The sequence below is a fragment of the Diadema antillarum genome, unplaced genomic scaffold (assembly GCF_040938485.1).
Source record: "Diadema antillarum isolate AM-2024a unplaced genomic scaffold, OU_Dant_1.0 seq00001041_RagTag, whole genome shotgun sequence".
NCBI classification, from domain to species: Eukaryota; Metazoa; Echinodermata; class Echinoidea; order Diadematoida; family Diadematidae; genus Diadema; species Diadema antillarum.
Genome location: NW_027271872.1, coordinates 429299 through 453534, shown reverse-complemented (window position 1 = coordinate 453534; position 24236 = coordinate 429299). Strand labels below are relative to the sequence as shown.

Here is a 24236-nt window from a genome sequence, read left to right as displayed (position 1 = left end):
TTCAAATATCATTGGGGAAAAAAATTATGGCTAGAAAATAGCAATGACAATGTCAGCTAGTTGTTGGAAAAACGCATTTACATGTGCTTTATACGTATTGTCAATAGAGGGCGAGGTGGTCGGTTTCAATGTACAGCTGTGGACAGGGCAACTGAGTGCGGAAAAAATAACACCCCACGCATTCAAAGCCGCCATCTTCACGTTACAGCAGCACATATAGTTTTTACCTCAGATCGCATTTTCAGTGCACGCTTGTGAATCCGGAGTATTTTCTCCACATGCGAGTAAATTTCAAGCAAATTGTGAGATTATTCACGTTTCTATTGATAAAAAACATTCGGGTGTCGATGTGTTGGACACCCAACCATACTAGTATTAATAGTAGTAGGTTTAGTAAAGTTGTCCAGGTCTTGTGGTTGTGCTTTTTTTTTTAAAGTTTAGTTCCTTTTAGTAACATCAACATAGAATCTACACACAACACTAACAGCAAATGAAGCATATCAGCTTACATACATCCGAGCGTGTGGGACTACACATGGAATTTCACAACATATAAAACAATCAGTGCTAGCACTAGTGTTTATCAATAAATGACCATGATAACACAAATTACCTGGATCATCTTCCAAGATCACATTTCCCAAACATATGTTTAATCTTTATAAATACTTCGATATGAAATAAAATATACAATAATACATACATTTCGGAGAAGGTGAATTTCAGTACGAGTTCTCTTGCAAAACAGTGGCATTAAACTCTATCCGGTTCAACAACCTTTTTCTTAGAGCTGGTACTAATTTTCTCGCACAGACTGTGTACGTGGTATTGGCTGCACAAAGACTGGTGAAGTGAGTTTATTCTCGCACGCGTTTCTGTACGTGACATACAATCGACATTTGACATGTCTTCCCAGAGTTCCGTACGTGCTGCCATATTGCGAGTGCACAGGTGAAACTTTGTGTTTGCAAAGTGATAAAAAGGTCCGAATCTTAAAACTTTCGTCGCAAATTCGACAATTTCAAGGTGATGCATGCCTCTCTCAAGCAAAGACAAGATTTCCTCATGCAAGACCACCCTGGAGACGAACACGCGAAAGCGTAGAGCGTCTGATAATAATCACCTTCATTCGAAGCGAGCCAGGGACGATCTGACTACCGGCGAAAACAGACAGACAGAGGGCAAAAACATGGGCGAAGCGACGCCCAAAAGACAAAACTTTTCTGCTCTAAACCCGTCAAATAACGGCTTCACAAGCAGGTCTTCTCCCCTTGTTAATAATAAACCGGGTGGTTCCAAAAAGCTTGTGATCAAGAATTTCAAAGGTATGGTTTTCCAACAATTAGTAAAAATGTTGCTATTGAAACTGCTGAGCTGTTTCATAATCACTGATAAGTGATAACTGATATTTCAATCACCCGCATGAGGCTGCTGAGGACAAGGTGCATGCTGCATGCCATGCTTACACACTCCACTCTTGATTTATCTCATGATCGTGTATGAACTGACATGCGGTTCAGCTCAGAGAGACCAAACAAATCATAGTCGAACCGGTTAATTCATTCAAAGCGCAGTAAATCTTGCAGTCGCAGTGTAATACTAATAGACTCTACAAATTAAAAATCTTACTTTCAAAGCAGTAGGGTAGGGGCCTATAAGTAGGAAGTTAATTAAGTATTTCTAGTAACGTTGTTAGGCCTAACTTAGTTAGACAGAAAAATCTGTTCGTCCAGAGGAGTCTTCTGACTCTTCTGTCATTTTTTTTACTTTATCGGCTCTCCTCCATGAAGCCAGACACAGCCTCTGCGGGACATATCCCGGACGACCAGATAGTGAGATACAGACCAATCTTTGATTCCTTGCTTTGATTCATTTTTGTCAGGACCGTTATCAGTTCACTCAATCACAGTGGGGACTTTTTAGAAGAGTGATGTCAAGCAGCAGCTTTTTTATGGATTATGACTTGCAGTAAACAGGGGTGGATCCAGGAATATAATAGATATTTTTATTAGCAGGGGTCTAAAGGGGGGTGCCTTTACAAAATTAAAGGGAGCACGGGCATCCCCCCATTTTTACTTTTTATTTCTTTTGTTTAAAAAAAAATGAAGGGGATGCACGCCAGGTGCACCCCCTCTTGGCTTCACCACTGGTAAATAAGCACAGTATTACTATTGATGTTATGTTATTGGCAATAATATTGCAGGTTTTAACTATGAAATTTAGGGTCATGAAAATATTGATAGAGATAATCTACCATTATTGGTGTATTTCTTTAGATTTTTTTTTTTTAAATTGTGATGCACTACTTTTAATCATTCTCTGTGTGTTTTTGCAGTCAAGCCAGAGCTCCCAGCCAACTACCAGCAGCAGACATGGGAGAGATTAAAGGAAGCCGTCCAAGCCATCCACAAAAGCCGCCCAATCAAATACAGCCAGGAGGAGCTCTACCAGGCCGTGGAGAACATGTGCTCGCACAAGATGTCTGCCTCCCTCTACGACCAGCTCAAAGAGGTCTGCGAGCGGCATGTAGAATCGCAAACTGGACAGTTCTCAAGATATCCTTATCATACTATCGTAGTACTACTACTAGTAGGTCGATCTGGAGGCCACAGTCTTGTGTGTTTCGATGTAGCTTTGTGTCACAGCTTCAGAGGCACTGCTGGATTGAGAATAGATGTTCAATGCCTTCCCACTTTATTTTGTGTGTCAGATGGGGTTTGTTTGTTTGTTTGTTTGTTTGTTTGTTTGTTTTTTGTTTTTTTTTGTTTTTTATGTGTGATGTCCAGACTATAAGACCCTCAGCTGTCCAAGTCAATGTTGTATACTTCTTAGCCTTCACTTGGTATCTTGTGGACTACTAAAGTTTGTGTAGACAACCAGGGTAGTCCACAAAGGATTTGAACATATAACTGCAACATGCTTGAATTCTTGTGCAACATCCTCAAAAGCTAGCAACATACCTTGCAACGTCCTCAACAATTGGCAAAATACTCGAAATGAGATGTATTCAAACATGTGAAAAAGATGTGCAAAATTTCAGAAATATCAAACTACTTTGAAAATTTGCATGCAAAACATGAGACAGAACATCAAACATACAGTAAGGAGCGCAATAAGGAATAAGTGACAAAATATTGAGGGCTACGTGTTCATGATGTGCGCTCTGTGCACATACAACTTCTGCAGTATTATCACATTCAGAGCTTGCAACATGCTCAATTTTCAAGTTGGGAACCACCCTGAGACCACATAGACCTTGTGGAAGTAAAGAGTTGAGTGAAACTGACTGGATAAACACTGTCTGACTTTGATTTTCGAAGACTGGTCTGTGTGTGTTGACATTTGAGAATTGTCTTGCAAATGAATAAAAGTGCAACCGTAACAGATGTTGATTCTTGCCTGGAGGTAGCCATTGGTCGTGATGGGTCATGATCTTTTTGACTGAGGTTGTCATGAATAGTGGCACATTGAACTTGATATTCTTGTAGCAGCTGTTGGGCTGATGGGAAAAGGAAAACTCACTTGATTTGTAGCATTGCTAGATGGCAAGCTTATAAACAATGTACCTGAGCTGCAGCTTTTTTGTGTGTTTTGGTGTTTGTAGAGCAGTGGTGTCCAGTTCTTACTTGAAGGGGAATTCCAGTCTGAAAGGAAGAGTAAAATTTTACCAGCACAAAAGTGAAAATTTGATTAAACTAAGATTAACCGTAAGGAAGTTAAGAAATCTTACAGATTTGTCAATTCTTGCCAAATTAAGAGACAGTTGATTGAATAAGCAATTGAGTGAGCAGATGATGTCATCAACTCACAATTTGTTAATACCCTGTAATTGTATACAACAAGAAAAAAAAAATGATGAAAATTAAATTCTTCTGCCATGAAAGTGTAAGATATGATGTAATTCCTGGCTGAATAACTTCAAATTTATGATCATCAGTCCTGTATATCATGATTTAACACTGGGGCATTATTGCATTTGAACAAAAAGAGTTGAAATTTTAAGTTTTTGTATAGCAGTTTTCACTGTTAGAGGGAGCCCGAAGGTGAGTAGAAGTAGTGTATGGATAGAGCTTTTCATTCATGTGTGTAGAATGATATCCACGTGTAGTTTCTTTATAATGATGTTGCAAAGTTCTGTTGCAAGGGATATCATTGAAGTGATTTGAAGAGTGAAAGCAACTGTGGGGTAGAAACTGTTTCCATCGACAACAAAGACATTGCAAAAAGTTGCACCAGTTCTGCCTTTTTCAAGTTGGTGATCAACAGCTTCATGCACAATGTTGTAACCTTGACTTCCCTGCACTGAAATGACAGACAGTCTGTCGTATCTGAAACAGCTGGACAGATGTTGGCAAGATCACTGTAGACAAATGGTAAGCAACTGTAACAAGACAACTTTTAGTAGAAGAGAGGGAGCAAAAACTGACGAGAGAGAGAGAGAAAAAAAAAAACCACAGAAGGCAGGGAGAAGAGAGAGAGAGAGAAGGGAAGAAGAGACAACTTTTTCATGATATCAATTTTTCATTCAATTGGAAATGATTGACACACTTAAGAAATGATGAATATCTTAATCAAGGCTCATTCACAATATAAATATTTAATGTTCTATCTTTGTGTAGAATTTTGTTACATTATAATTAATGGTGTTGATATCACATATGGCGGGTAAGATAAAGGTATAATTACAAGATAAAGTTTAAAAGAAAAAATTGAATAAAAAGATGTGTTCATTCCATGCAAAGAAAACATGTGGCAGTGATTTCAGATAATCATGAGTATTTGAGGTGTCTTATTTGACCAAAGATGTAAAAGTGACGTTCACTTGATTTGAAATTCCTCAAATGAGACATGCTGCTTCATTTTAGATTTTAATTCTCAAATTCTTATATTTTTGCATATTGCGTTGTGTTTTGTGAATTCTGTGGATCATCTAATCATCTGTTTTTGTTTGCTCACTCTCCTCTATTAACAGATAATGATTAGGAGTATATTCTTGTTTCTGGATAGGACGTACGTACTCCAGAATTCATTAGTTTCTTCACTATGGTAAGTATGGGTTTGGCAAAAATAAATGAATAAGTAGCATTCTCATGTGGAGAAAATAAATTGCTTTGAGTAGGTCATTTGTTTGCTGTGGCTGCTAACCAATTTGAGATTCAATTTTATAAATAGGTTTAGAGATAAGTAGTTTTTACATTGTTTGATTTTAATGATAACATGGGGATTACACCTCAAAGCACTTTGTATCCAGTAGAAAAGGGACCACTTAGATTATCAACAATTATGATTATAGATAGAAATGCTTAGGGGCATCACATATGACCTTTGTCAGAAATCAATCACTCGCAATAATTTTTTTTCAGAGCATTCACTTTTCCTTTGATTAATGTCTTGCATGATTTACATATAGTATAGAGATTTTAGTGAATGGTAATATGAATATGTGGTATTGACACCTTGGATTTGAATATAGACATACAAATATCCCATTTGTGCAGTGGAATTGTTGTTCGTTCATTTCGATGCCCAGTTCTCACATGTTGGCAGATGATGTAATAGACACTTGGGACACTCTGAAGAATTCTAAATCACTCATAATAATTTTAAGCATTTTTACACAATTCATTATTACTGGTCATTTTTCCCCCCTTTTCCCCCATTCTTTGTCTCCTGTAGGGACATGGGTCTCGACCTGTTTCGCTCGCACATCATCAGCAATAGGGTTGTCCAGAACCGAACGGTAGCGGGCTTGCTCACCCTCATCGAGATGGAGAGAACGGGAGACTTTGTGGAGCACAGTCTGCTGAAGAGTTTGCTACGGATGCTGTCTGATCTGCAGGTATAAGAGAAAAGAAGAAAAGAAAAGATGACAAGACATTGCTAAGTTCAACCTTTATGCCCCAGTCACAATAGACATCCCGGATCACCCCGGACCACTCCGGATCTGATCCGGGGTGATCCGGGGAGAGATCCGTGTTGACGCCTTGGACATTCTTGAACATCCGTGTATGTTCGTGTAGATTTGGGGACATCCGAAAGGCCAACACGGCAACTTTGGAAGACCAAAAACATCCAGCATCATCCGGGGATTGCCGTGTTGGCAGAGCAATCCAGGGTGGTCCGTGTGACTGCCGTGTAGCTGCCGTATTGATCCATGTAGATGCCGTGTAGATGCCGTGTAGACGCCGTGCTCTTCCGGCCGTATCCGTGTAGATGCCGTGTTGATACTGTGTGTACAGTCATACCAACGCTCATAGACCAGGGATGCCAGTTTTCCGGCAATAGCCGGAATTCCGGCTTTTTCTTATTTTGGTGTCCAATTTTCGGCTTCGTGATATTATTTCCGTCTGTGTGGGAAAGCCGGAAAACACGAGAAAGAAAGAAAGAAAGAAAGAAAGAAAAACGAAAAAATAGGACTTCTTTATTTTTGCTACAAATTCCTTTTTTTTTCTAGAATACGACCACATTATTGTCTGGAAAGCGTTATACCAGCACGTGCGATCGCGATCGAACAACGTGTGGTGTTTCTAGGCGATGTACTATATGTGCGGTGCATGGATCATGCTGCGCTCTCGCTATAGCTACAGCGCTGAGAGAGTATGGTGAGTCGATCGAGTCAGCTGAACGAAGCAAAATTACAGAGTTTACGGCACTAGGACTTCTTTATTTTTGCTACAAATTCATTTCTCTGGATTAGATTTGAGGGAAGAAGAGCCCTCAGAAATGCTCAGATTGCACCAGAGAACATCTAAGAACCCCAGAGCTTCCAGGGCCCTTGAGCGGGCCCTGGACCCCGGCCAAAGGGACTTCGCGCTTTGCGCACATCAATTTCGTTCACAAAAAAAATTTCCGGCCCAAGAGCAATTTGCCACTGGCATCCCTGATAGACACTGTCGAGGTCGAGACTATCCCGGATCTCCCTGGATCACCGTGTATATCCTTGAGCATCCGTGTTTATATGTGACTGGGGCACTAGAGAAAATTTTTCCTGTGGTGTAGCAGTTTTGCCATGTTGTGTGAGTGTTGATGGAAAAGGGGAGTTATGATGTACATGCTTGTGTTCAAATTATGATTTTTTTTCCCCCTATGAACATTTTAAAAGGCTTTTCAGTCCTGAATACATTTTGAAACATGAGATCCAGTTTTGCATGCATTGGTTGCTGCTATGTTTGGCAAGCCTTAGCAAGTTCTCCAGTTGTTGTGGTAATTATCATAAAGGTATGCATGGAATTTGAGCATATTGAACCAGTCTATTAGAAATGTTAAGGACGTCTTTACCTCATACTTATTATTATATAAATTATTGAATTGCACACAGTCTGCGTGGTATGCTTTTTTAATTCTTAAATGTGCTCGTCATACTTGTGGAGCATTACATGGAGATCGTCAAAGCAGCACACGTATTTTTACAACTGGATTGGTTCCATGGAATATTCAGTTTAGTTTCCCTTGGATGATATATCTGAATATTAGGTGTTTCATGCCGGAAAGAGAATATTGCCTTTGTAGAATTAATGTGAAAACTGGTGTGATATCACAGCCATGCTTTTGATTGTTTGTGATGTCAGATCTACGAGGAGGCATTTGAGAAGAAGTTCCTGGATGCAACAAAGAGTCTGTATGCGGCTGAAGGACAGAGACTAGTCCATGAAAGAGAGGTGAGTACTATACATGCATATTGAACAGCAGAGCTCCAGTTAGTCTTGATACTAGACCAACTGTACAGCCAGTACAAGAGTGGTTCTGTGTAATATGTTTGTGTGATGAAGCCGTAATGTGTGTGAAGGCTGTTTGTTCAAAGTGTTTCTGAATTAAGCTGCGGGAATGATCAGTTTGCTAGCTCTTGTAAAGAATAAACCAGCATACTTCCTTATTTTATAATTTTGTTTAATTTGAGGTTTGAGGGAAAGAGGAAATGAAAAAGATCATTATTCTGCATTGTGTGTTTCGGTAGTGGTATGTTATTTCTATGGGACTTCATATCCAGCAAATTTAAAGTTGTCAGTTTGGTTTGGATAGGCAGCATAATGATATCAGTACACCTGTGTGCATTTGTGCATGTGTAAATATGTGTGTTTGTGTGTGTGTTTATTTCTGACATACATTGGAACATCAGTTTTGGATTTGTGTTTGTAGTTGTTTGTTGTTGGTTTTGTGTGTGTGTGTGTGTTTTTGTTTTGTTTTGTTTGTGTTTTTACATCTGTATATGTACCTGTTATCCTGAAAGGTAACATTCAAGTGGAGTTAGCCATCATGTGATTCTATATTTTTTCTTTTAAAGTTCTATGAGTTTATTTTTACATTACAAGTGTCCTTTCTCGTGGTCAAGACTTGCTATCTTGTGTCTTGTGGTTGCAAGTTGGAAAACAGAAAGGAAAGCAATGGAAAGACTATGCACAGTATACTCTACATATTCCTCTTGTACAGTGCATGTCATGGTCTCTCGTACATTGTGTAACCATTGTATCTGTACATATGATCTGAAGTGTTTTTGTGTGCTGTAGCATGTCAAGGCCACATCACACTGTGTGATTACCATACACTTGCTTGCTGCCTATTCCTTTGGCTGCGGTGTAAAAGAAGGTCTTATCTGATTGGTCAGCACTGCCCCTTGTGCCCAGATGTGCTCACTGATGCGAAAACAAGTGCATTGTGTGTAGTGGACCCTGGAACGAAACAAATTTCCAGGCTACTGATTTCAAGTTTAGTGAAGGAGTGTAGGTGTTGCTGGCTCTGCCTGCCTCAACCATGTCTATTGAGTTTGCTACGTAGGTGTATCATCATTTCTTTTGTTTGTTTATTTGTTTGCTTGTGTGTTTTTGTTTGTTTGTATGTTTGTTTGTTGTTGTTGTTGTTGTTGTTTTTTTTTTTTTTTGGGGGGGGGGTCTTTTTGTAGGCTTTCTCCAATCAACATAAACCCAGCGTATACAGTTTACAATGTTATGCCATGTTCTGTGATAATGAATGAAAGATAAACTGCATTTTTTGTCTTTTGATTCTTTGTTTTTTGTGCCTGTAAATTGGTTTCTGGTTGTTATTTTTGCTGTAATATAGCAGATAAAATGAGAAGGAATGCACTTCATCACAGCTGTAAGGACCAGCAGTGTAGTGGTAAACTCCATGTGACCGCACAGCTCAGAACCCACTAAAAAGTTGCAGATTAGGATTTTCTGTGATGGACCAGAATATGTCATTAATGTTGACTGACTCAAATTTTTGAAGTTTGCCTTTCCTGGGAGAGTGATGATTTTGTTACCTGCTGTCAAAATTTTACGGCTTTAAACAAAACCAAAGAGCAAGATATTAGAAGTCGAAAGATAGAAATTCATTTTGACCTACTTTGTGTCGGTTTTGAGCTGGGCCGTCACATTTTGATACTTCACAAAAGATTTGGTGTGGTTGCCATGGTAATTCTTCCTATCATGCCAATCCCCCATCAGGTTCCTGAGTACCTTGTGCATGTTGACAAGCGGCTGGAGGAGGAATCACAGAGGATTTTGCACTACCTAGACCACACCACCCGCAAGTCGCTCATAGCGTGCGTTGAGAAGCAGCTGCTTGAGGTCCACATTGGCACTATACTACAGAAAGGTAAATGAACCAGTGTGCTCCATACTTTATCCTGTAATGAAACTTGAGCAATTATTATTTTCTTAACCTTTCTTTTGTTCAGTGAAGCCTGGTTCTCTGCTTTGTTTGTTTGTTTGTTTGTTTATTTGTATGTCTGTCTGTCTGTCTGTTTTGAAGCAGTAACTTTTGAAGATTTAGTTTCATCCAGTAGATTTGTGGAGGAAGCAATCTGATTTTAGATACTGTAAAAGTGGATATTTGTGCGCAAGTAATTTTTCGCACTCTGTTGAGTTAATGAATTTTGCATGTTTTTGATTCTGTGGAATCAAGACAATGATAGTGGTAGAATAACAAGCAAAAATATGCACATGCTTTTATTTTTGCTCTAGTTTCTGGTCGTGTGAAATGTGTGGACATTTCTACTTTCACAGTAGCTCCTTGAATAATGTGAACTGAGAGGCAGACAGGTGTCGTGTCTTGTTGATATTTACCTTGATCAGAATATAAGCAGATAATGCTGACCTTTAAATCATGTGGATCCTCACGGATCACACTGAAAGAAATGTTAAAGATATGCGGGGAAAACAGAATTAGCTCTTATCATCTCCCCAAGAGCATATTAGGTTACAGAGCACTTTGATGTGGCAGTCAAATTCAGAAAAGATCCTGAAAAGTCTGCAGTTTTTTCATCTGATGAATAGATGACTGCTTCATTTTCAGTCCAGACTAGGATCCTTTCTCGTGGTCAAGACTTTCTAGCTGTTCGTCCATGCTAGACAGTTGGAAAACAGAAAGGAGATTGAATCAAAGTGAACGCTACATACCTTCTCTGCTTCCATCTGTGAGAGAAGGCTTGTTATCACTCTTACATGCTGATATCATGCAGTAAAAGCTCATTTTAACCCTAAAAAGACTGGGCTATTTTGGTAGCTCGAAAGACTGGGGGGGCCCTAAAGGGCTCCCCCTTAAGATCTCGGCCGTGGATCGCGCGATCGCCGCGAAAATTTGCACAATGGTAGTGTGCGATATAATCTATAAGATCGTGTATTTAGATTTTCCAAAATAGTCTTCTTTTATTTTATTTTGATTAATTATGCTAATTTATGCGAGAAATCAGACTCTTTGATATAAATCAATAAATAAAGCTCCAAAAGTGCTCATTTTTGGTCTAATTATTCTTTGTGGCATTCTTAGCAAATGCACTTGAAAAAAATTCAGTATCAAAATTAATTTCTTATTTGTTTTATTGTTTCATGAATTTATTATGTATTTCTTTGTTTTTTCGACCTTTTGTTTTTGCCGTTTTTTAAACAAAATTTATGGCAGACACTTTTTGAAGCATAATACTCCTAAAACAAACTAATTTTAGCCATTGAGAGTAAAAATAAGCATATATGAACCATGTGAAAAAACCCAATTTGCATTGACTTTGTACGCAAAATCACATTTTTGAGCCATTTTCGGCCTCACATGCATGTACAAAATGTTATGTAACTTCAGAACCGTACCCCCGGGCGTCACAAATTTGGTGTCAAAATGTGCGGGAAACTTGAAAGAAAAAAGTCATAGAGCATCGCAGTGAGAGCATTGCGTGTTGCAGAGTAATAGCGCGCAATGTCGAGGGGGGCCTTTTAGGCCCCCCCCCCCCCCCCCAGTCTTTTTAGGGTTAAACTCTATTGAATTTGCCAAGATTTGCTACTTGTTGCCCCTTCCAGATGCAGTTCTCAGTCAGGATCAGAGTTGATAATTTTGCAAGTTGTTAAATTTGCTAAAAGCACCTGACACAAAAAATTCATGAAGATAGAAACCTTGCTAAATATATGGCTTATCCAGTAGTGGGTACTGTAAAATGAGGAATGTTCGCATGCATTTTGATTTTTTTTGCAAATTTCATGAGAGCCAAGATACGCGAAATTAAAATGCATGCGAAAGGTCTTGATTACACTATGTGCATTGAATGCCAGTGGCAATTAGTGACAATTTTATGCCATGAAAAAGGCTGTCGGCTCCAATTCACAAAAACTTCATGCTGCAAATATATCTTGCTTTACAGTATTAGTTGCTGTGGGCAAGTTGGCAAGCAGGCTCGTGGGTTTGCAGTATCCCCCATTCTGTTGATTGTCACAACCTATATCTTCTCTCTTTCCTATCAATGCTAGGCCTGGACAGTCTACTGGACGCCAACCGTGTGGATGATCTCTCCCTCCTATTCAAACTCCTGCAGAGAACCAAGAACGGACTCTCAGAACTATGTCAGTACTTCAGCGCGTACATCAAGGTGAGATAGTACCTCCACCCCCCCCCCCCCCTTGAGTCTCATGCATCACAGCTGTCTGCAGCATTTGGCCCCTTTTGAAAGATACTCCTATTCCTGTGCATAGGGTCTCACACAGTTAGTCAAATGACTATAGGACTTCTTACCGTAATGTAAAGTGTACGTCTAAACTTCTGTTCTTGCAGTCTTAAACCACCGCAAAGATTACCCATCCACATTGATGGTTCCTTCTTGTGTTTTGTGATGTACCTCATTTTCTCACAGCCTCCCGGCTGACATACAAGCATTCATCTTGACAATATACAGGAAAGATGATCCATCAAAATCTTCTTCTTCTGTCGTATGATGCAACACAACAGGGTGGGTGAGGGGTTGCAAATATGGACTCATAAGTTGATATCTAAGCTGTGGATTGACAGGTTCCTCCATGTGTTCAGTGATGCATTTCATCTTCTCACAATCTCCCGTCTTTACTGCATCTAGAAAACGGGCACCACCATCGTGATCGACTCCGAGAAGGATAAGACGATGGTGCAGGAGCTCCTGGACTTCAAGGACAAGCTTGACAACATCCTGGAGACGTGCTTCGGCAAGAAGCAGAAGTTCTCCATCGCCCTCAAGGACGCCTTCGAGAACTTCATCAACAAGCGCCTCAACAAGCCAGCAGAGCTTGTCGGTGAGTGGGGTTCTTGCATCTCCCTGGGGATGGGTGGCTACACTGTAAGATTAGTTGATGTGTGACTTAAAAACCAGCATAATTCATTGCCTGAATTATCCATGGCATGATAGAGCTGGTTTGGGCTGAGTAGTGTAAAACCAAAGTGATGTGATGTTGAAAAGAATTTCACATTGTTGTGTGCGTGCATGCCCACCTTTGTGAGTTCAGTCCAGAGTGTCTAACGGATATTGTGAATACCAGATATTGTGCTATTGCCAAATGTAACAACACACAAATTTATGAACTCTAGTCTCAATATGAATACGATGTATTTGGGGTTACATTCCTCTGTTCATTTACTGTACTCCATGATTGCGAATTTAACAACTCGCAAAATTTTTGTGAAGTCCCAATTCATGAAAAATAAATGTATGGTGTATACTGTTATTACCTCACTTTGTGTCGGTCTTTCTTCTACTCCAGCCAAATATGTCGACAACAAGCTAAGGGCGGGAAACAAAGAGGCTACGGAGGAGGAGCTGGAAAGGCTGCTGGACAAAATCATGGTTTTATTCAGATTCATTCATGGTGAGTTCCAGTAGTGAAAATACCGTGAAGTTACAAGGGCAGATATGGACCATAATGCCCCATTTAGTTTAACAAAAAAAAGGGATTTCCAGATATGCTGAGGAGATAATATCATCCACATGATTGTGTGGTCAATCTTGACACGTATTTGCATAGGATTCAATAGCTTGAGCATATTGAGATAAAACTGCAATAATCTGTGGATTATCTGTCTATTTTCAAGGTTACTGATATATCATATGCTATTCATAACAAAAACTGACTTTTGCATGAGCTGAAGCAACATATTTGTTTAGTTTGGTTTGGTTTTATTTCTGTGTCATATTTTTCATCCAGTAACAAATAAAATGCAAATTATGCTGACAAAGTAAGCGGTGGAATTGTCAATTACGTAACTTAATTAACCACAGTCAACATTTTCCCCAATAGGACATCATATAAGAAAGTTGCAGTATTGTATAACTGTAATCAACATTGATTATATTCTTAGCTTTCAATGAAGACTTGCCACTGTATACTTTGAAAAAGAAAGAAAACATTCCAATATATATAATTATTATATATATATTAAAAAAAGTCAACAAAAAGAATGCAGAGCAACTTACGCATGTCATATGACTTAAGCATTTCTCCAAGGTTCACTTTTAGTTATGCATCTGGGAATATTGAGGAAAGAGTTTAGCAAGTCTAGCAGTATTCATGCTTTCCACGTATCACCAACAGGCAAGGACGTGTTTGAGGCTTTCTACAAGAAGGACCTGGCGAAGAGACTACTGGTTGGCAAGAGTGCATCTGTCGATGCTGAGAAGTCGATGCTGTCCAAGCTCAAGCAAGGTAAGGAAGTCACATGACCTGTAGGCCATTTCGCAATTCTCCCCATTGTGTGTAAATGTAAACATTTTGTCACTAATGGTCGGGTCTGTATGCTATGTGCAAATAGTGAGGTGATCTCATGCACCCACGCACAACATGGGAAGGTACGTAGAAATATCTCTGGGTGTACATCTTTAACATTAATATATCCCAGCCTTTGGGGTTGCAGGAACTATTTGTTTTCTGAACTGAAAAATGAACTCAAATTATACAGCTTTTAAAGAGTGTACATGTGAATGAGATGCCGTTTGAAACACCTAACGTTCATTTTTTAAAAAGTCAAAGATGGTGCTTATTTACCTATCGTACCGTTGTAGCTTATCGGCGGATACATTCATGATAGCATTCAATGTTGTGGAACTGTTGTGGTGCCCAACCTCTCAGAATGGGCAAGATTGAGAGTGCAGCTTGTGTAGTAGAGAGCTACGATTTTATTGTGCTTTTGAGTTCATGCTGGAGTTTAAGGGCTCAACAAAGCAGAAATGTGAATGGGGCTTCGTTTTTGCATTGTCTCAAACACACAGAGTGTGGTGGTGCCTTCACATCCAAACTGGAGGGGATGTTCAAAGACATGGAACTATCCAAGGACATCATGGTAGCATTCAAGCAGGTGAGTTCCAGTTCCATTACCTGTCATAAGCACTTGAAACAAGAATATCAGTTCTCAGGCAAAAGCCTGAATTAGATGCTGGCAGTATCAAATGTCAGGCCCTGTCATGAACAAACCAGCTCCTTGAAGATGATTTTCAGGTCCTTTCTTTCATTCTAACTGGCATCCCTATTAAAAGGGAGAAGATCAAGTAATGCGTACAAAAAAGGAATAATTTTCATCTCCTCTTTACCAATCTTAGAGTGGTGTTAGTTTTTTTCATTTTGATGTGAATTACTATCAGTGAAATCTTAGGACTTGTTTCAGCTAATTATCCTTGACTATATACAAACTCGGAGAGTGCAGACCTTTGCCAAGCCAGCAATTCATTTCCACCCAAACAGACATGCAAATTTCCCAATATAGAAGCCTTTTATTTGTCATCAGCTTCCAGCTGCATGTCGCCTTGCCCAAGCAGATCATGCGCTTTAGTGTGCATATGTAAACCTCAAGCATGTGCAGCTTGAACTCCAAGTTCATTGACCTTTAAGTTATTTTGCAAACAGACAAACCAACGCCAGTGATCACTTACCCTCCTTCAGTGCACGTTCTTGTTATTCTCGACAGTTAGATTCAAAGCGCTCCCTTACAATTTATCATGACTAACACCAGAACCAGATGCCTGATATAAATATCATTTGAGAATCTTCTTTCGAATGATTTCACTTGATGAGGACATGCATGTGTTCTCCTTCCTCAACATTTTAAGATTTACTTGTTTTTCCCACACAATCTTGCACCTCTTCCAGCACATACAACATCAGAACAACGTCGGCCCGATGGACCTGACAGTCAACATTCTAACCATGGGTTACTGGCCCACCTACACTCCAGTTGAAATTCACCTACCGCCTGACGTAAGTAGGGCTCGTGGAGCAACTCTCGGCATTTGACCCAACGAAAACATATTGAGCCACTTAAATGTAAACCTATGTACAGTTTTCATATCTGCTAAACGTGGCAGTGGGTTGGCCAGTGACATTTGTGTGTGTGACTGCATTGCTGGTACTAAGTCATGAAATAGAAAATTTGCATATCTATCGCATATCTATATTGATGCAAAAAAACAAAAAACAAAAACAGAAGATACTTTATCTTGCAAGCTGCTGTGTGTTCTGCATGAATTTTATGTAATTGTCACTTACATTTTCCTCTCGTATAGAAAGAGAGTTCAAGGGGTGTAACAAATGACTTGATTTCAAAAGAAAAAGGACAGCTTTGGAAGCATGACATTGAGAGAAAATGTGGTGTTACATTGTTATCTTACATAATAGCAGTTCTTGATGTGCTGACTTATTTCTTATTTCCCCATAGATGGTGAACCTACAGGAGCAGTTCAAGCGATTCTATCTCAGCAAGCACAGCGGGAGGAAGTTACAATGGCAGCCTAGTCTAGGACACTGTCTGGTCAAGGCTCAGTTTAAGGAAGAGGTGAGTACCTCAGGGAAAGACCACTCCCCACTCCACTCCTCTCCCCACCCCAACTCCTCATCAACTTCTTCTGATACTGTAAAACCAGAAAATTTGTGTGTGCATGAAACTTTCACGAATGTTGCGAGGAGCCACGATTCGCGAAAATAAAATGTGCACTAAAATTTTAGCCTACACAATGCATTGAATACCAGTCGCCAGTTTTCAAAAGTTTCATGTCGCTAGCAAAGCTGTTGGCTCCAATTCGCGAAAATTTCATGCCGTGAATGTTTCTGGATTTACAGTTTCATGTAAATGATATTTAAAAATGAAAGTGTTTTGCTATAAAACACCTTTCCTCCATGCTGTAGTGGCATGTACTTGCAAAAACACTCAAATCTATTTCTTTTCCTCAAATACATTAAATCTTTTTCTTTTTTTTAAATTCATGTGCCTGTTTCCCCCAGCCTACCCCAACCTTGCACCCACTTCATATTTTTCCACACATAAATAATGAAGATAATGATGGTTATTTCTTTTAGTGAGCCCTTCCATCATAGAGTCAAGTATCTTACAAGTGTTTTTTTTTTTGGTTTTTTTTTTTTTTTTTTTTTTTTTGGGGGGGGGAGGTCCATTTCCTTAGACATCTGTTAAATCCAAACGCCTGCCTTCTTACTCCACCCCCAACCTCTTGCCCATGTGATATATATCCTTGAGTTAATTTTTTTTTTCCCCATAGATATCAATATTTTGTGTGTGTGTTTGTGTTTGTGTGTGTGTTGCTTTGCATGCACATTTGAGATAAGTTTCACTGTGTATTGATAATTCTTTTTCAAGCGTACTGTTATGTCCTTCAGTATGATGGACAATGAATGTGTGAATTTTTCACTCCTGTCCATCCCAGGGGTCATCGGTCAAGGAGCTCCAAGTCTCCCTCTACCAGACCCTTGTCCTCCTCATGTTCAACGAGGGCGACGTCTTCTCGCTGGAGGAAATCGCTCAGGCCACAAATATCGGTGAGTGAACTTTGACCCGGAAGTGGCATCAACTTCCTCTTTTAATTCAATAGTTAAATGTTGATTAGTCCAGTGAAATTATGACTGAGGTTTTTCTTTTTCAAAAAAGAAAAAAAAAATCTGTGTAATACGAAGATGAGTTGCTTGTAGTTAATTAATGTCAAATTTTAGAACCTTTTTTTGCTCTCTATGAGCAATTATGCTTGCATAGGTTGAGAGTTGAATAAGTTGAGAGTTACAGAAGATATCTGCATGGAATTTTTTGCCTTTCTTGTGGTCAAGACTTGCTGTGCTTTCCCAGTGTCAGTAAGTTGGAAAACGGAAAGGAAATCAAAAGACCTATTGTCATTGCAAGTGCAGCATACTCTTGCCAAAGCCTGTGCGAGGTGGTTTTGGCAGTGAAACTGTACTTGCAAACAATGTAGCACTTGAACGGTGATGATTAGTCCATTACTTGTGATTCTATAAACTGAGACGATGGTGATGGCAATGGTGATGATGATGATGATGATGATGATGATGATGATGATGATGATGATGATGATGATGATGATGGTGGTGGTGGTGATGATGGATGGTGGTGATGATGGTGATGATGGTGATGATGGATATTGATGATGATGATGATGATGATGATGATGATGATAACAGTTGCATTGTGTAACAGTGGGTAGGCATATCTCTTGCACCATATTTCAATATGATACATACATCACACTGAATTTTGAAATATGGCATACAACTAGAGGTTTCTGTGAAGCATGTCCCGGTTATTTGAAAAATAATAAGTATGAATTTTTGTTACAAAGTGTAGTAGTATTACAAATGTATGTGACGGAGTGTATAGGCTTTGAGAGAATAGGCGTGGCATTCCAACCATCTTCAATGGTCATAAAAAAGTCAAAAAGAGAGAGAGAGAGAGAGAGATTGGACTGCAGTGATGGTGTCTCTACTTTTTGGTCTGTCTTATTCTTGTCTTGCAGAGGACAGTGAACTGAAGAGGACACTACAGTCATTAGCATGTGGGAAAGCCAGGGTAGTGCACAAAGATCCAAAGGTAATCTTTTACTTATCTCTTGCATGATAATGATGATGATGATGATGACGATGACTCTGTATTATCAATATTGTTGTCGTTTATTGTGGTCCCCATCATTATTACTGCCGCTGTTTCTCCTGTTACCACTTCTTATTTATGCCTCTTTATAATACCCCCTCCAAACGAAGTTTGAAGGGGGTATATAGGAATCAGCGGACGGTCGGTCGGTCGGTCGGGCGGTCGGTCGGGTGGTCGGTCCGTTGCAAATCTTGCGTCGCGAATTACTTCCTCAGTTTTCAACCGATTCCCATAAAACTTGGCACAGATGTGTGCCTTGGGTTGTAGATGTGCAAGACGTATTTTTTGACAGTACCCAAAAGTACGTTGCCATGGTAACGGCATATTATGGGCAAAAATGGGTACAAATCTTGCGTCGCCAACTCCTCCCACAGTTTTTGATCAATTTTTATGAAATTAGGTACAGATGTTCATCTGAATATGTTAATGTGCAAGACACATATTTCCGCAGTGGCAAAAAGTGCGTTGCCATGGTAACGGCATGTTATCGGTAAAATATAGGGCAAAATGCTTCATGGCAAAACTGCTTCATCAGTGTTCTTCCAATTCTCATGGAATTCATATTGAATGTTTGTCTTAGGATATAGGTCAGCATGACACATTTCTTGACAGTGACAAAAAGTATGTTGCCATGGTAACAGCTCACATATTATGAGCCAAAATGATGGAAAATTTTTGTTGCAAACTACTTCCTCAGTTTTTGCCCAATTTCCATGAAATTTGGTACAGATGTGTGCCTTTGGTTGTAGATGTGCAAGATGCATTTTTCGACAGTACCCGAAAGTACGTTGCCATGGTAACGGCATATTAATGGCAGAAGATCAAGGAAAGATCTTGCGGATTTAACTACTTCCTCAGTTTTTTGACCAAAACTTATGAAATGTTGTTTGGCGGGGGTATAACCAGTCGCTGTAGCGACATTTCTAGTTGTTATTGTCTTTTTTTTTGGAAAGAAACATAGTAGGTAATCATGTCTGTTAGAAGTATATGTATATGTGAGAAGTGGAGTGTTGCCCCAAAATGTATGTTTTAATTCACTGCCTAGTGTATGTCAAGAACATTCGTTGCTACTTGCAATATATATCTATGTGTATAACGTATACACACACACACACATATTGTTTTCAATCGTCATTTCGTGTGACTCCTATTTTTCTGTCCTGCAGGGTCGTGACATTAATGAGGGTGACAAGTTTTCCTTCGCCAAGGACTTCAAGCATAAACTGTTCCGCATCAAAATCAACCAGGTCCAGATGAAAGAGACGGTAAGTGAAGGGAGACACCTCAAAGTCTGCTCATCTGCTGACTTGTAGTCAAATGTAATGGATAGCTACATAGATATATAGATCTATAGCAGTGGACAGGAGAACATGCTGTACAAATCAGTTCTTGTCTTATAAACCTCTCATGATTTTTTTTTAAATTTTTCATTCATCTAACCCGTTAGGGACGGTTTGACTTTTGCTACAACAAGCATTTCCCATAAACCCTTGCCCGAGTATACTTGGGACTTGTCCTCAACGGGTAATAGGAAGAAAATTTTATGAATCTTATTTTCAGTGCACAAGTGTAGAAAATAAAGAACTTCATGTAAGTATCCACACAAGAAAGGCTGGAAAAAAAACCTTCTTTTCTGACCTTAATTTTATCAAAAGATTGAGGTGATGAATGTCATAACCAAAATAATCATCCTTGTGCCAAATGGTCATGAAGCATCCATATCTCTTACGTTTAAATGGTCCTCAGCAAGCCCGTAGATTCTTCCTTTTGCACAGTCAAATTGAAAATATCTACATTTAGTGACAAATTTTGATAGCTAATAACATCCAACTTGAGGTAATCAGACTGAGACTGGACGATGTATTGTAAGTGTGGCGAGGCAGGCGACTATTGGCCAGTGTGATTACAGTAGCAGAGATGCCAGCTGTATACTTTTTGTGGTATTTTGTACTGCTTTTTGCCCAAAATATGGCAGGTTTCTTGGAAAATACTGTTTTTGCCAAATTATGTCACTACACATGTCTGCTGAAGAAAAGGTAAAGATATATATTTATTTTTTTTTCCATCAAAAATACGCCTTTCCTTATAATACTGCAATACAGTTTACAAGGTTGGTATCCCTGCAGTAGTACTTCTGTGAGAGCACGTCAGAGATGTGTGTGAATGCAATGTGTTAACGTTTCTTGTCATATTGTATCCATTGGCCAGGTGGAGGAGCAAGCCAACACACAGGAGAGGGTCTTCCAGGACCGTCAGTACCAGATCGACGCCGCCATCGTCCGCATCATGAAGATGCGCAAGACGCTCAGCCACAACCTACTCGTCTCCGAGCTGTACAACCAGATCCGTTTCCCCGTCAAGGTCAGTTTTACCAGCGGTCGCTTTTCCAGAGTTGGTCTTTGATCTGTTCCCCTTCCCCCCCCCCCCCCCCCCCCCCCTGCAATTTATAACAATGCACTCCCGTTAAAACGAATACAGTTATAACAAAATTCCAGTTACAATGAAATAAAAATTTAGGCCGCAACCTTACCTGATCTTTGTTTGTTCTGTTATAACAAATTTTTGATATAAGGAAAGAAAACTGCCGGTCCTGAGGATTTGTTATAATGGGAGTCCACTATATTATAGAGCAAAAAATTTTCATGTGAGTGAAACTTTCACAATTTTCACAGGTAACCAAGAATCGTTAAAGTAAAATGCATGCAAAAGCTTTTGTCTATACAACGCATTGAATGCCAGTCGCCAATTCGCAAATGTTTTATGCTGCGATAAAAGCCGTTGGCTCCATTCCACGAAAGACTCATGCCGCAAATGTTTCCGAGTTTACACTATATTTTTTTCCCCCATTCAGTTTATTGTTTATGTAGTTTGTGTTTTATTCTCATTTTATTTTCACTTCATTTATTTTACACAGCAGCCCCGATACAAATACCCTTACTGCAAATTTAGCTCATGACCTATGCAGAGAAACGATCATTGCATTATTGCATGTCTCATTGCAATTAGTGTAACTTATCTCCCTGTATAACCCTTCTCTCTTCCCCTCCCCACCCCCTTACCTCCAATAAACTCAACAGCCTTCAGATCTCAAGAAGAGGATAGAGAGCCTCATCGATCGAGATTACATGGAGCGGGACAAGGACAACCCGAACCAGTACCACTACGTCGCGTGAGCCTCGCTGTGGCTCGGACGTGGGACGATGTTAAGGACATCTTTCTGTAAATGGAAGAGGATTTTCAAAAAACAAACAAACAAGGAACAATGCGTACGGTTTGCAGAGGGTTTCTGCGAATGTTTGCTACCGCGTGGAAAGGAGAGAACGACTTGGGATGTCGGGTGGGGACCGTGGATGTCGAAAATCTCGTGCATAAACCCGCTCGCGTGTGTTTGCTGGTGCCTCGCGCCAAGAAAGTTAAAATTTAGAATAAAATCAATGCATAGACCGACCGCTCCGTTGAACGATGATGTCAAGCCGTCAGTGTAAGATCGATGGTTGGTATTTGTATTTGCACCACCGACCATCTCCCCTGCAGCTACCTGGAGAAGGGGTCCTACAACATGTGCTGTTATTTTTTTTTTCTTTCCTTTTTTTTTTTTGCAGAATTCTGACTGATCCTATTGTGTTCGTCTTTATTTTCTTGTATGCCTCACTTCATTTTGGTTTGTTTTACTAGTATGAAGCTCAATTGCATATAATACCAGAAACAGGAACATATTAATCACGGTGAACATAATACAAGTATAGGCATTCTCGTTTCTATGGCAACCTGCAAAGAGGGCAATGATAATGGATGTAAGCATGGGGGAGATACATGCATAGCTATCCCCCTTATATGCGTATATCTCCATACGACTAGTTGAAGATGTTTACCTTTCGGCCTCATACATACATACCGGTCCTGTTCTGGCTCATTTCCAAGCATATGAAAAAAGTGTGCAGATTGCAATATTAGGTTGATATACATACCAGTAGATATGTGAAAAAACGTGTACCACACAATTCATCAATTGCATCGTTGATCACTGGAAACTTCTACATCTCCTGGAACTTGTTGCACAAAGAGTTAGGTTCAGTTTCAACTCCCAAAATCAAATGTCAAGTCCTCTGAATTTAACATAACTTTGAGTTGTAACAAACGCAAACAGAAGAAGACTGACCAGAAATGAATATAATTTATTCGTGGAAAAATGAGCGAAGAATGGAATCCCATTTTCTTTGCTCATTTTTCCACTAATAACTTTGAGTTGATTACAAATCTGTTGCGTTGACGAGTTGGGTTTTGCACCAATCCTAATTTGCGATTGATATCAAACAGAGATGTGATGACAATCCCAGAGGTTGCTCAAAGTTTCTCTTTACTGTCCAGGTGAACATGTCGGTTTTCATTGTCGCAAGGAGGGCGTATGTTACCACCCTCATTCTGGCAATTTGCATATACAAAGTGGAACCTCATAAAGTGGTCGCATATCACAAAAGTGTGTCATAACAAGGTGAGATTTTGCTGGTCCCAGTTCTTTATATTTCTTTGTTTTGGTACCTTGATATAGTGAGAAGCCTGATATAGCAAGGTAGTTGTCATGGTTTATAGTTCCTCGTTACAATGATGTTTCCCTTTAATTAATCCAAGATGGGAGCCAACCAATTCCTTAGAGGGTCAGTATATTTAAAATAATCCAAAATGTTTGTTTGGGAGGCAATCTTTTTTGTATTTGATATAACTGCAATGACACTGAGCCCCTTTCTCCTTAAAACATTGACTGTAATTCTCACCGTACAGTTACTCATTTCATACATTATCATTGCTTTAACTACTTTGATTATCATAGTGATTGTTATCGTTATTTACTGTTATCAATATTTGCACCTGTGGAACCTACCTTAGTTCTACCTGATTCTATGGCAACCATCCACGGATGAGTCATTGATCATAAATCATATTTGATAGTACAAGCAACTCCCATTGTAACGAAGTCCTTGGGGCTGGCAGTTTTCTTTTATTACAGTCAACCTCGCCTAAGTCAAGTAATCGCCCAAGTCGAAGGTCTTTTCAAATCCTCTTCTCTTTATATTCTATTGATTTTAATCCCTCATTAGTCAAATTTTCTCGAAGTCAAAGCTACATGTATTTCTTCAGTCCAAATAGATTCAACTTAGGCAAGGTTTACTGTATCCAATATCAAAATTTAGTCATAACAGAAGGGAATTTTATGCCACAGACTTTAATGAGAATAATTTTTGGACCTGAAATTTTTCTTTGCAGTAACGATAGTTTGTTATAACCATGTTTATTGTAACAGAACTGCCGTGTATCAGGCAACCAGTATATCACTTTCGTGGATTATCAGGAGAAATGGTCGTAGAACTATGCGTAACCTCTGTCACTACACTAACTTTGCACCCTGGCTGCTGTTGGATGTGTGTATCAAGTTGCAATCAATCGCAACTCAAATTCTTATGCAATGGGCTAGGGGTTACACATTTTCTGATAAATAAATGAGAGATTAGCTTGCTATTTCAACAGATGTGCTTCAAATAATTGCTTCCATAATCGACCTTAATGCCAGGCTCGACAGTTTCACTTACTGCAGATTAGGAGAAAGATATTCAAAGGGCAGCTATACAGATAGTCCAGAGCAACCACCCAAACTCGGTCATTGACTTGACTTTGGTGTGTGTGATCAAGCGGTACTTGTAATCAAAATATTAATCCCACATACTCACATTGATATTGGTTGTTTTATAGCAGACGTGGTCTTCTAGCAGATATTCTGTGCTGAGTCTTAGAGATGGTAAACATGTTTCAAGATACATGGAATTCTTTGCAAAATGAAGAATATGTACATTGTATCTTTGACAGTTTCTTGGAAAGTGTATGTTTACAAAAGAAACGCCATGAGTCACGCATTGCAGTCTTGCTAAAGCATGTTGGGGTTCAGTAATCTACAAAGTATGATTGAAAAAAAATCAGTTCCTGCAGACTTGGGAAATATGCAGTTCGATAATGTGATCATATGACCTGTGCCTGCAGACGTCTTTACTAGCTGAAAAAGTGGAAAATGGCACAGAGGGTTGATCAGA

The 24236-nt window shown here is 39.4% G+C and overlaps 2 protein-coding genes across 2 annotated transcripts in view; one reads left to right on the top strand and one right to left on the bottom strand.

The window, feature by feature from the left end:
- Positions 1-757, bottom strand: part of LOC139742985 (peroxisomal ATPase PEX1-like) — a 31270-nt gene extending 30513 nt beyond the window's left edge. Inside the window, exon 1 of the mRNA XM_071653491.1 lies at positions 704-757. The gene's annotated coding sequence lies outside the window, so the exon portion shown is untranslated. The remainder of the gene's footprint in view (positions 1-703) is intronic.
- Positions 758-957: 200 nt separating this feature from the next.
- On the top strand, positions 958-22349 carry LOC139742986 (cullin-4A-like). Its single transcript, XM_071653492.1, has 19 exons — positions 958-1325; positions 2336-2555; positions 4304-4373; positions 4973-5046; positions 5677-5839; positions 7569-7658; positions 9441-9591; positions 11730-11848; positions 12329-12521; positions 12987-13091; positions 13815-13925; positions 14489-14574; positions 15363-15470; positions 15928-16044; positions 16928-17039; positions 18023-18096; positions 19323-19421; positions 20365-20517; positions 21234-22349. The coding sequence occupies exons 1-19, from the start codon at positions 1034-1036 to the stop codon at positions 21327-21329; spliced, it is 2433 nt and encodes an 810-aa protein (XP_071509593.1). The 5' UTR covers positions 958-1033; the 3' UTR covers positions 21330-22349.
- The last annotated feature ends 1887 nt before the right edge of the window (positions 22350-24236 follow it).

Excerpts from the sequence above, each read along its gene's own strand:
- LOC139742986 (XM_071653492.1), top strand. The coding sequence starts at position 1,034 with ATGCCTCTCTCAAGCAAAGACAAGATTTCCTCATGCAAGACCACCCTG. Across the intron at positions 5,840-7,568 it reads GGATGCTGTCTGATCTGCAG|ATCTACGAGGAGGCATTTGA; the intron begins GTATAAGAGAAA and ends TTGTGATGTCAG. Across the intron at positions 15,471-15,927 it reads AAATTCACCTACCGCCTGAC|ATGGTGAACCTACAGGAGCA; the intron begins GTAAGTAGGGCT and ends ATTTCCCCATAG.